The sequence below is a fragment of the Triplophysa dalaica genome, chromosome 15, assembly GCF_015846415.1.
Source record: "Triplophysa dalaica isolate WHDGS20190420 chromosome 15, ASM1584641v1, whole genome shotgun sequence".
NCBI classification, from domain to species: domain Eukaryota; kingdom Metazoa; phylum Chordata; class Actinopteri; order Cypriniformes; family Nemacheilidae; genus Triplophysa; species Triplophysa dalaica.
Genome location: NC_079556.1, coordinates 6,703,838 through 6,716,333, shown reverse-complemented (window position 1 = coordinate 6,716,333; position 12,496 = coordinate 6,703,838). Strand labels below are relative to the sequence as shown.

The window sequence follows — 12,496 nt, the reverse complement described above, 5'->3', positions numbered from 1 at the left end:
GGATATTGCACGATGCAATATGACAAAACAATTTTCAGATCTTAACTGAAGATTATGAGGGCTAACAATTTTTTAAAAGAGAATGACCCACATTGATTAACTATTTATAATAAACGCTGGAATATTTCATGAAAAAATAGGCATCCGGATTTTTTATTTCACTGGGACTTTAAACACAATTACATAAATGTATTCCAACTAAATAAAATGCACCCTTACAGACACGTGCATTACAAATAGACATACATCTTAAAACTTCATAAATTCTTGTCCTATCAATAAACGTAAATTGAATTTGACTTTTCATCTTTTCCATTCAACCTCTTTTTAAACAACAAACACCTCCTATTAAAATATATATTTTGTAGTCCTATTTTCTTTTCTTTTTTTCTGTACCTTTTACAGCCAACTTGGTACTAAATTGGAAATGCAAATGTTTTCTACCAATAAAGCATTGGAATGACATATGCAATGATAAGCGAGAACGCCTGAAACATTATGGTGAAAAATCATACGTTTTTCCACATTGAACTATTTTAAATTGAGTGATAACATTGTAGAATAAAGATATTCGTTTACTGCTTCTGCTTCTGCCCCTGCCGTTCCCATTAAAAATGTGTATTCTTAAATTCATAACAAAGGTACAGGGCCAATATTAACCATACATCCTGTTTATATTGCTTGTAATTGGGATGAAGTTAACATTTTAACATAAACCACGAACACTGGCAGAATGTGAACACAACATAGGGGTTAAATCTGGCAGAATTGTTATGCATGTCAATCTACAATGACGCAAAAGTCACATGAATACCGATTCAGACTGAGGTATCTGATTTACGACTACATATGGAAGTGGCTCAGATCAGACTTAAAAATATTGGATTCCATGAGGATTTTTGTGGCAGTGTGAACCAATACAACACAATAGTTAAGTAAACATATTTTGGTCACACTTCACTAAGGAGCAATTCTCGCTATTAACAAACGATTAACTATAACTTTTCCCCTATTAACTCTTAATTTGTTGCTTATCAATAGTTATTAAGGTAGTCATTAGGTTTAGGTATTGGATCGGATTAGGGATGCAGAGTATGGTAATGCAGAACATGTTTTTTATAAGCAGGCTACCAATAAACAGCCAATATGGCAGGCATGCTAACAACTTAATAGTGAGAATTGTCTTTCAAATGGCAGGTGATCCCTTCCTCGGTTTTTTCCCTTATGTCTTACTGTTTTGAGTTTTTTTCGTCTTTGTTAAGCAGTTCTATAAATAGTGCCGTGTCATGGCAAGTGAAATCAGAAAGATTTGAAGAACAGCCAACCGCTTGAGAGGAAAATCTCTCTAAATACGCATTCACAGACGGAGGCTTTTAAAAACACCCATGGCAAAATGGCACAGGAATACAACATATAGGCCTAATTCCATTGTGTGATGCACAAATCCCCAGAATAAAAATTAAAACTGCAGTTTCATCAGTGTTTTTGGATGTCACAAATCAAATCAGCACACAACACTTACAAATGGCCATTGTCTATGTCACTATGTACCGGGGTGAGCAGATATCTAAGAAGAACCCTCAGGAGCAGAGCCATTGAAAAACAGAGTTACGACACTCACATAGATGTCCATAGGAAGAATGGAATGTGAAAGTAACTCGTTACATGGAGTTCCAAATGCTGCAATGAAGCCCATTAATTTCAATGTCTCTGAACACATTTTCTATACAGTTGGTGAAATAACGGCTTGTTTATACAATATAACCAGTTGGCGGACATATTTTATATTCATAGGACTTATATTCATAGATCTAATATTCAGACAAAATGCTGCTATAAATGTAGTCAACTTACTATTAAGTGTACACAATGTGCTACTATTTAGCAAATATTATGCAAATATAGTTGTGTCTTATTTGTCCTGTTAAAATCCATTTAAATAGGTTGACGTCACTGATGTGTTGCCATGGCAACATACACTTATGGAGGGTGTTTACATTATTCAAAGCTGTAGGACCCATTTGTGTTTCTTATTAAAAGAAAATGTATGTATAGTAGGCAACATCACCATTCACCCATCAGATCTTGTGCTATCACCCACACACTTCGAAGTACAGCAATCACCCACACACTGAGAGTCTGATGGCTTTCTAGTTGATTTATACTAACCTATTCATTTATAAATGATTTGTAAGAGAGGTGTACAGCCAGGGACGGATTATGATGTTTCATTCAGAATTTAACGTTATCTTAATAAAAAAGTTCTTTCTAACTTAGCTGAGAGGTCTTTTGTGATTTCCTCAAAAAACTCTCTCACACAACGCAATCTAAATCCAGCTGTATCACAAGACTGTATTCCAGGAGTATTCAATTAAACTTCCAATAGGTCCGGTCTTTGTATTTTCTTCCAAACGAATGTCCGGACAATATGTTTTTTGAAAATAAACAAATATTAAACAATTTAAGCCCAGTGGGATGTAATGTATTAAATATGATATTTTATCAGGCCATTTATTTTATATTTTGACATCCACATTATGTATGTATTGTAGGCTCTGTCGCTTTAGGGGAATGCCCTTTTTATAGAAGTCTGATAATTAATATTTGTAAATAAAAAAACTACTGACAACATGCAAACAGCAAATGTATTGTAACAAAATAAATGCTCATCATAAACAGAAAAACAAAGGTATACCTAAATAAGTATTTCCATCCTTAAAAAATTGCTTGTTAACTAATGAATTCCATTATGAGACTTTACCATGGGTTTTCCCAGGGTCAAAATGTTTACATACTGATCAATAATGCTAAATGTAGATAAAAATGTTATGGTTAATAAAATATCCCAAATCTGGTTGAAAGGTTAGAGAGATATATAGCAAACAGTTAACAGACTGATGGATACAAATGCTTTAAAAATTTGCTGCCTTTTGTTTACTGTTGTGTTTCCATTTAACTGCTCTGCGTGTTGTTGAATTAAGCGTTTGCTGCTATTCATGCGGCGTGTCTTTGGCGGGAGAGAAGCAGTGATAGCGGAGCGGAAAGGGTTCAAATGAAGCGCGTTTAGTGCAACAAATGTTTATCTATGTTTATACTACTGGGCTGCTGAATGCTTAAATCTTATTGATTATCAAACGTTCTATGGGTATGCAATAAGTTAAATGGACACCTATGAAGGTGTTCCAGGTCTGCTGACCAGTTCCATATCACTTCGCCAAGTTTAAGCAGAAACCTTATAGCAGTGGTTCTAATCCCTGCCCGCAAGAATATTTTCCAATTAGCTTGTTCAGGTTTGTTTCATCAGAGCTAGGGCTAAACTCGGTAGGAAGCCGATATTGAGGGCCAGAGCTGAGAACCACTAGTGTACAGAACACCACCTCATACAGCACCCTGTTCTTGATCTGACGTTCATAATGTCAAACTTTAATAGAAACATGTTTACTGTCTTTTCAATAAACAAAGCATTTCAAAAACAAGAAATACATTGGGCCTCATTTATCAATCTAACGTAGAGACGAGCGCAGATCCGTCCCCCGAAATCATTTTGCGCACGGGTTGACCTGCGATCCATCAAACATTCGTAAAGGAAATCTCAATTTAACCTTTTAATGTAAAAACGAATGTAGGTGTAAATTTGTTCTTAATGATCTTTTTTGAGGCGCATTCAAATGTGTATTAAGTGTTCTTTTGTACAATTTTCATTAATTTTAAGAGAAAATGGTGTGTGGCGGAGATGACGGATGCATGTTTCCAAACAGGATCTAATGCCGCAAATCTTGCATTTCGGGCTGCTTAAATGAAGCACACGCTGTTTTGTGTTTACTTAAAAAAACCTCTATCAGATATTTCAGAGGCAAGAACCAAAACAGCGGTCTTCTGCCCCCACAAACCAGCCTGGAGACCCAGTGCGCGTTTTCCACCCCAAGCGAACACCGCACAAATACAAAAAATTGAATCATGCGTTTTGTCTGTTTTTAGCAGAATGCGTATTTGTCAAGGAGCTATACCCATTGCATATAAGTAAACTGATTAGATTGTCGTTTATAAAATGTTTTTGGCTACCTTTAACTGTGCATTTTAATCGTCGTAAATTATTTAGGTTGCCTAAAATTTAATTAAAGTTTTGTACACAAAAGCACCCGTCAACCTTGTAATTTCAAGCATTTAAATATATAATATGGCCAGAAAATAAAATACTTTAGTAATGTAATGAAAATAAGAAATCGAATTGGAATCTATTTTTACATTGTCATACTAAACGAAAAACGAAAACGAACTGAGACCTCTCGTGATCGCAGCCGCTCACGTCCATTTTGATAAATGGCAATTTTTCATAAATGAGGCCCATTGTTAAGTAGAGCAGGACGCACTCGCGTCAGATGCGCGTTGCACCGGTCTCGCATCTCTCACGGAGGCGGCTCCGAAACCATTAAAGGAGAAGCGACAGCAGTTAAGGACGATATCTGAACCAGGCCTGGCCTAGACCACTGGTTCGTTTTCCTCTTCAAGCTGCTTCTGACAACAAATATATTTTGATAGACCTACTCTTACAAAAGTTTATTTTTTTTAATGCTGAAGTTAGAAACAATACGAGAAACAAATAACACACAAACACGGCTCAAGAATCCGAGTCTATTCGCTCTTACGGAAATGAGATGCGCATGAAATAAGTCCTACCATCAACAGCATTTTAAAGAGGATAACATGACAAACATTGAAATTAAATATTTGAACAATGTCCTGTGGTTTGGTAACCATGGTACAAGTGGAATTATTGCCTCCGGTCCGTTGAAATATTCGAAAGTAATGCACACCTCTATGGATCCCATAGCCACACTGTAAAAAATGTCTGTAAATTTAACGGTAAAATACCGTAGAAATGCTACAGAAAAAGGCCGTATTTCATATATCACGTGAAAACCGTATAATGTACAGGTGAAACCCTGAAATTAGCTATACGGAGAAAGGCTGTAAATATAACAGATAAAAACATATTGAAATACGGTTTACTGTAGTAAAATTAACAGTTAACTGTATTATTTGCCATAAAAAGAAAGGAAAATACTTTTTTGTCATAAACTTATTTTTATTAAAATACATTAACATATTTACCCCCCCCCCCCCCCCATGGAGGGTGCACTTAAACACCACAATGCAGGACACACCATAACCAGTTTTAAAATATGTGTGATAGAATAATCTTTTTCTGTGTAAAGTTGTAATATAATGACTTCTTTCAACTTTTAATGTTAAATTGTCTGCCTAAAACCCTAAAAAGATTCACCTTTAAATTTGTCACTTTTGAGAATTTAAATATAACTTTTAGGTAATTAACAGTGATTTTAAATGTTTTAAGCATTTCAAAAAATAACCGTTAAATATCATCCAATCAAGATATAGTTTGCATCTTGGCTCCGTGAACAAAGGAAGTGATTGGCTGAATACTCGTTTGGCGCCGAGCGCAGCGTAACGTAATGTTTGCGTTCCCTCATTTCATCAGTGACGGTTCTGGTGAAGCACCGTAGGAGCTGAAATTCAAATCAATGCAAATTTTGTCTATATATTTATATAAATATATATATGGGCACGTTGGTAAGTTGGATTAAAAAGCTTTACCAGTATGCTATTTTAAACACGAGTCGAATGCACATTATTTTCACGGCGCATAAACGAATCTAACTAGCCAGCGCATCTAGGCAGACTTGCAAACTCTAAAACGTGAGAGCTCTCGATCAGTAGAAATACTGTGTGAAATATATGTTTGTTATGTACTTCACACATTGCTAAGTAGAGTCAAACAGTTTTAGCGCGTCGTTTTAAATACGAGTAAGGGAGCATCCGCCCTGATTTCACGATGTCCAGCCCATAATGTAAAACATAATTTGTGTTTGAAACAGTAGAAGGGTGTGTTTTTGTTCACTAAATTGAAATGTTTAGCTGTCAGTTCTGTGGGATATCAGTGCAAACCCTTAGGGAGCATGTTTTACATATCAAACTTCACCGTAATGAGCCACGGTGCGTGTTCAAGTGTGCCGCTATAGATTGCCACGAATCGTTTCGTTCACACGGAGCATTTAAGGCTCATTTTTACCGTAAACATAATATAGATTCACGTGTTGCTACTACACATACCCTTGCGGTGTTAAGATGTAATATATCTATGTGCCAACACCAGTGTCGGGATGTCAAAGCACTACTCGCTCACTTAAAGGAACATATCGCCGAAGGACGTGTCGTGACATGTCCGGTAACAGGATGTAATCATACTTTCTTTGTAAAGTCGTCGTTTACTTCCCACATCTCAAGAAAGCACAGACAGTGTTCTTTGAGCAGTATACGTGGTCTTTATAGAGAGACAGTTCCTCAGTCTTTTGAAACTGAACCTTTAGTTACAGGCCCCACAGAGAGATTAAATGAGACTGATGAAGGTGAAGTTCATCTTGCAGAGAATTTCAGTGATCTTTTTCTCAGAAATATTAGTCTTTTCTACTTGAAATTACATGGGCAGTTTCTTCTGCCAGCATCAACTATACAAAATATTGTTGAAGAGATGCAGAGCATACATGAACTGGGACAGACATATTCTTTGAAAAAATTGAGTGCATTCCTGAAAAATGATTTAGATTTAACAGATGAGAACATTGGTAGAGTATGTGATGTTGTGAAGGAATCTGACATATTCACCACTTGTCATGATGGACCAATGAGAACGAATTTTTCAAGGACAAAGACTTTTAAAGAGATGTTCAGATACACAGAACCTGTAAAGTTGTACTTAGGAACAGATGAAACAAGGTCACAGAGGTTTGCCCACTATGTTCCACTGAAAGACACTTTGAGAAGTTTACTGGAGTCTGACCTATGGCAGAAATGTGCTGCACAGGATACATGCTTACCCTGCACAGATGTGCTTTGTGATGTCATTGATGGTCAGGTATACAAAAACAATGAGTTCTTTTCTCAAAACCCATCGTGTCTCAAACTAATTCTATATCAAGATTCTTTTGAGGTGGTGAACCCATTAGGTTCAGCAAAAAGCAAGCACAAAGTACTAGCTGTTTATATGTCTCTAGCTAATTTACCACCTCATATAAGATCAAGTACAGACCACATGTCACTTGTAATGCTGTGTCGAGAAAAAGATTTCAAACACTTTGGACATGAAAAAGTTTTCTCAAGGCTAATTGCAGACTTAAAGGACTTGGAAGATAATGGAATTACTGTGGCAGAGGAAACCTTTAAAGGGACTGTTTTGTGCATTGCCGGTGACAATTTGGGGTCACACAATGTCGGGGGATTCACAGAAAATTTTAGTACTTCTGAATATTTCTGCAGGTATTGCCGGATAGCACGAAGGGATTTTCAAACGGATCCAAATGCATGTGGGCCTCAACGCACTCCTGAAAACTACAATTCAGCAGTAGACATTTTACAGTCTGAGGGACACCAAAACGTTGAAGGTATAACATGTAAGTCAATCTTTAATTCATTGAATTACTTCAATGTTTGCATGCCTGGCCTGCCACCTTGTTTAGGCCACGACATTTTTGAGGGTATCCTTTCCTATGATTTAGCCCTCTACCTGAAATACTTCATCAAGCAGAAAAAGTGGTTCACCTATTCAATTTTGAATAGACGCATTAAGCAGTTTAAATACAGTGCATCTGATGCATTGAGTAAGCCATGTACTGTGAGCTCCAATGGAGTAAAGCTTTCTGGTCAGGCTATTCAGAACTGGAATTTTCTAAGACTTTAACCTGTGATCATGGGTGACAAGGTGAAAGAGCCCATGGATGATGTTTGGCAGTTGACCCTTCAGCTGAAAGATATTGTTGAGATGATTTGTGCGCACAGGATTTCATTGCCTGATGTTGCATACCTTGATGTTCTTATCCAAGAGTATCTGTCTTGTAGATTCTCTCTCTTTCCAGGACATAGACTAAAGCCTAAGCATCACTACTTGCGACACTACCCTGCACTGATTTTAAAGTTGGGTCCTTTAATCAGATTGTGGACGATGCGCTTTGAAAGTAAGCACAGTTACTTTAAAAGATGTGCTAGGAACTTGAAGAATTTTAAAAACTTGTGCTTCACTCTCTCTGAAAGGCATCAAATGTTCCAGGCCTATCTGTCAGAAGGGCCCATGTGTGATTCAACTCTAAGAGTAAAAAACAGCACTGAATTTTACCAAGAGCTGTACGGTGATTCTGTTAAAGATGCAGTGAGGCACTTTGGTTTTACAGAGAATAATACCAAAGTGTCAGCAGAAGTAATGTACAGGGGTACATTGTACAAAAAAAGTCAGTTCCTTGTGACAAAGAATACGGACTCGATAGAGTTTGGAGAACTTGCACTTGTTCTCATAAAAGATGATGTCGTTCATTTTCTCCTGAGAAAGTTTGTAGCAAAATTCATTCCTGAATACCATTTGCACGCATTGACAAATCAGACTGAAGTAATGCAATGTGTGAACATCAATGACCTGGCAGATTTCTATCCTTTAACTTCATATGTGATGAATGAAAAACTGGTTATTCCACTAAAACACAGTGTAATGTCACACTGAATATGTTTGTTGATCTCTATTTTATCATACTAAAGGTGTATTTAATTGAACCATTGTTATGTGGTTGTTTTCAGAAATGGGAGAATCCGAGATGAACATTTCAAGCATTACCAGTGCCATTGATGTTATATTACCTGACCTTCCAATCACAACAAAACAATCTCTTGAGGACACCTTAAAATCACTTGGAGTTGACACCCCAGAAGATTTCCGATTTCTTCAGGAATCAGATCTTGTAGCTGTACTGAGGCCAATTCAAGCCAGGAAATGTATTTCTGTTCTAAAGGAGACTAGTAAGTCCATGCATTTGTTTCAGTTACGAAAACCTTAATGGTCAGATAAATATATAGGACATTTCTTATTGTTATTAAAATTAACTGTATTAAGTATCTATTAATGATATGCATCATCTATGTTAACTGTGATTGAAAAATTGTGACCTTAAAGCAACTGTAAAACCAAGTTTGTAAAAAATGTACTAAACCATTGTAGTGCTAAATGAGTACCTGATTAGACATTATAAGAGGGCAATAAATTGTTATGATTGTTTTCTTTTTGGTTTAACTATTCATGGTCCAACTAAGTAGGTGCATATGACTTTTTTTACAGCACAAATTTCAGAAACCCCAAGGCAGCAACACTGTCCATCTCAAGGATCTGTTTTGTCCCAAAGTTCTTCATCCTCATCTTCCAGGACTTCCTCTCCTCTTAGTGTGAAATGGGTGGACAGCTTCGAAGTCCCATGGAAAAACTTTCCTGAGGAATTAATGCAGGCACTTGAGAGACAGAAAAGGCCAAGTCCTCAGTTGCGCAGGGAAATGGTGAGGATTGTTATTGCAGCCATGATGAAAGTTTGTGCTTGTCCAAGTAGGAAGAATTTAACAGAAGTCGCCAAAATAATGGTTGCCAAATATCCAAAGTCTTTGCAAGATGTAATTGAAGAGAGTGTGATTGGTCCTGGATACTACTCCTTGGTCAAACAATTTCAAACCAGAGTTGAAAATGCAAGAAGGACCAGCACACCAAAAATAAAAAAGCGTGTTCATGATTCAGATGAATTTGACACTGAGGAAGCCACACCTGAAAAAAGAGCTGTGGTCCAAGATACATATGGCTGTGTTAATTGGGAAGTAAAATTTATGCCACTCAGTGAAACTGCCGAGAGTCTGCAGTTGAAAAAAGAGAAGATGAAGAGTCTTTCGCAAACATCTGACTGGAATGAAAAAGAAGTGAAGGATCTCATGAGGTCTACATACTACTGTCAACGAAAAGATATAAACAAAGGAAAAGACATGAAAACCCTCAATGATGAGTGGCCATTTTTGTTTCAGGAAAGTGGAATGGAAGTGCACTTTAAAGACCTCACAGGAATACCACTTAAAGAGACCTTCCTGGAAAGCATTGACAGAAAAGGAAATCGGTTGTTGCACTTCATGAGGAATATTTGCGCAAACAAGAACAAGCGTGTCTTACAGGCTGTTGCAAAACTACAAGTTTTGAGAGGACAGAGAAATGGTTGCTCAGAGGATGTAAAAGATATGATTCTTCTACTTCTCTCCTATTTTGACGAGAAAGAGGAGGTCCTCCTTCGTTATGTAGAAGAGACAAGCCTCGCAAAGGATGTAGAGTTGGAAAACCTGCCTGTGACACCTTGCATTATTGTGTGTGGTAAGTAAAACTTTTATTAATATAAAGTAGAACCCTTAAGCTTTAATTATTAAAGGTTGAACTATAAAGTTAAGTTTATAAATTGACATTTCCCTTTCAGAGTAGGAATAATGATGGAGATTAAAGTGATAGTTCAGCCACAAAAGAAAATTCTGCCATAATTTACTCACCCTCTTATCGTTTTATGTAATAACTTTGCTCTGCAGAACACAAAAGGAGATCATTTAAATACAAATTATACATACACAAGTAACAGCTGTGGCGCCCATTCATTTCTATTGTATGGCCACAAAACCAACACGTGAATGGGGGCCAGTTAACAACATTCTTTAAAATTGTTTACTGCAGAAGAAAGTCATAAAGGTTAGAAATGACAAGAGGGTGAGGAAATGAGACAATTTTCATTTTTGTTGATCAGTCAGTTTAAGAAATGAGACAAATCATACAAATTTCAGTTTTTAATTAGTTCTGCACAAAACAAACTGTTTCACATAATATATTTTTTACATATATTCAACAACACAGATTAATAACTCAGTTTAAATAAATCTAAACTATATATCTGGGTTATTTCCAATATTTATAAAATATATTATGTGAAATAGTTATTTCAGGGCAGTACTACAGAAACAAGATTTTGTATGATATTCTTGACAAATATGTAAATACAGAATTATCTTACTTGTTCATAACTATGTATATTACATTTATCTACAGGACCCTCCTGCTATGCTGCTGTCCATTTCATGCTTGCTGTGGACCGCAAGATTGTGAATGATAATATCACTTCTTTCATCTCTGCTGTTTGCCTAATGTTGGGCAGTTATTACAGCTTCAACATTCACTACCCTACAGAACTGGCGTCAGTTCTCGAATTCCTGCAAAGGTATGTAAAGAGACTCAGGTGGGGAGATTAATTTCAGTGTGGCTTCATTTACAGAGTTGCAAATGTTTTTTTTTTCAAGGTGTTTTTTCCTCATCAATCCGGAGAAGGGAACAAAGGTGGTGGAAAAGAAAAACAAAAAGCGACTCCTAGTCAACCCAAGAGTATTCACCCTAATCTCTGACCTTTCTGACCATGAATGGCGAGAGACTTCGTAAAGGTGGTCTTCAGACTGTTTCAAAGTTGATACTCTCTCAATGGATAGTTCATCCCAAAATTTAAATTCTTCCATCATTTACTCACCCTCAGGTTGTCCCAAACCTGTATAAATGTCTTTGTTCGGTTGAACAAAAGGAAGCTATATTTGTGAGAATGTCAGTAACCAAACAGACTTTATCCCTCATTTATTGCCATGACAGGGAAAATAAATACTATGGGAGCCAATGGTGGAGCAGATCTTTTTGATAACTGACATTCTTGCAAATATAATCCTTTGTGCTTAGCAGAACAAATAAATATATACAGGTTTGACATGGCAGGAGGGGTGAGTAAATGATCTATTTTTGGGTTAACTGTCACTTAAACATTGGAATGTTCATTGTTAATGCAAGTTTAGTCATATAATCAACTCTGTAAGCACTTGTGTTGTGCTGCATTCTACTTTTTTATACTGTAAATGTTCATGTTAACTTTTCTGAAACATGCTCATTTTGAACTGAGCTTAGTTAGGTAAATGATTTTAATGCATTGGACTGACTGACCTTAATTGAACCACACATTAACAGAAAAGGCTGTCATTTGTTGTTTTAAATGCCTGCCAGACTTTATTAAAAATGGGACCACAGTGATGTCTTTGTCTTTTATAGATTTTGATGAGTTTTGATGATTTGATTTAGGTTAGTAAATGTAAGATATTTATGAATTAGTATAACAGTTATATATTAGTTTCTTAAAGGTTAAATCTGAATGTTTAGCAAATAATTATAGGGTTTAACTGTAATTATAACAACAAACTTTAAATTAGACTGTGCTGAACTGTAACAAAGATGGTTATGAACCGTAAATAAAACAATGTAAACCCTGGAATGTGACAGTTATAAGCTGTTTTAAGAACAGCATAAACAAGTAAATTGGACTGTTATGAACTGTAAAAAAGATAGTCATGAACCGTAATTAATACAATGTAAACCCTGGAATTTGACAGTTATAAGCTGTTTTAAGAACAGCATAAACAAGTAAATTGGACTGTTATGAACTGTAAAAAATATAGTCATGAACCGTAATTAATACAATGTAAACCCTGGAATTTGACTGGAATAAACAGTTTTTATTACGGCATAAACAAGTAAATCGGACAGTAATGAACTGTAAAAAAGACA

General features: G+C 36.2%; 1 protein-coding gene across 5 annotated transcripts; it reads left to right on the top strand.

Annotated features, from left to right (window-relative positions):
- The first annotated feature begins 5,140 nt into the window (after positions 1-5,140).
- LOC130436430 (uncharacterized) lies at positions 5,141-11,961 on the top strand. Of its 5 annotated transcripts, none has more exons than XM_056767074.1 (6): positions 5,143-6,934; positions 7,336-7,460; positions 8,641-8,859; positions 9,176-10,234; positions 10,952-11,120; positions 11,200-11,961. In XM_056767074.1, the coding sequence occupies exons 1-6, from the start codon at positions 6,906-6,908 to the stop codon at positions 11,333-11,335; spliced, it is 1,737 nt and encodes a 578-aa protein (XP_056623052.1). In that variant the 5' UTR covers positions 5,143-6,905; the 3' UTR covers positions 11,336-11,961. The 5 variants fall into 5 exon arrangements, with proteins under 5 accessions (XP_056623049.1, XP_056623052.1, XP_056623050.1 ...); XM_056767072.1 differs by having other exon boundaries at positions 5,144-5,592; positions 7,336-8,030; XM_056767071.1 differs by having other exon boundaries at positions 5,141-7,460.
- Positions 11,962-12,496: the final 535 nt, after the last annotated feature.

What these genes read in the sequence shown, in the direction of transcription:
- LOC130436430 (XM_056767071.1), top strand. Translation starts at nt 5,930, where the DNA reads ATGTTTAGCTGTCAGTTCTGTGGGATATCAGTGCAAACCCTTAGGGAG. An exon ending in GGGACACCAAAACGTTGAAG is followed by an intron (nt 7,461 to 8,640) that starts GTATAACATGTA and finishes GGTTGTTTTCAG; the next exon opens with AAATGGGAGAATCCGAGATG. An exon ending in GTTCTCGAATTCCTGCAAAG is followed by an intron (nt 11,121 to 11,199) that starts GTATGTAAAGAG and finishes TTTTTTTTCAAG; the next exon opens with GTGTTTTTTCCTCATCAATC.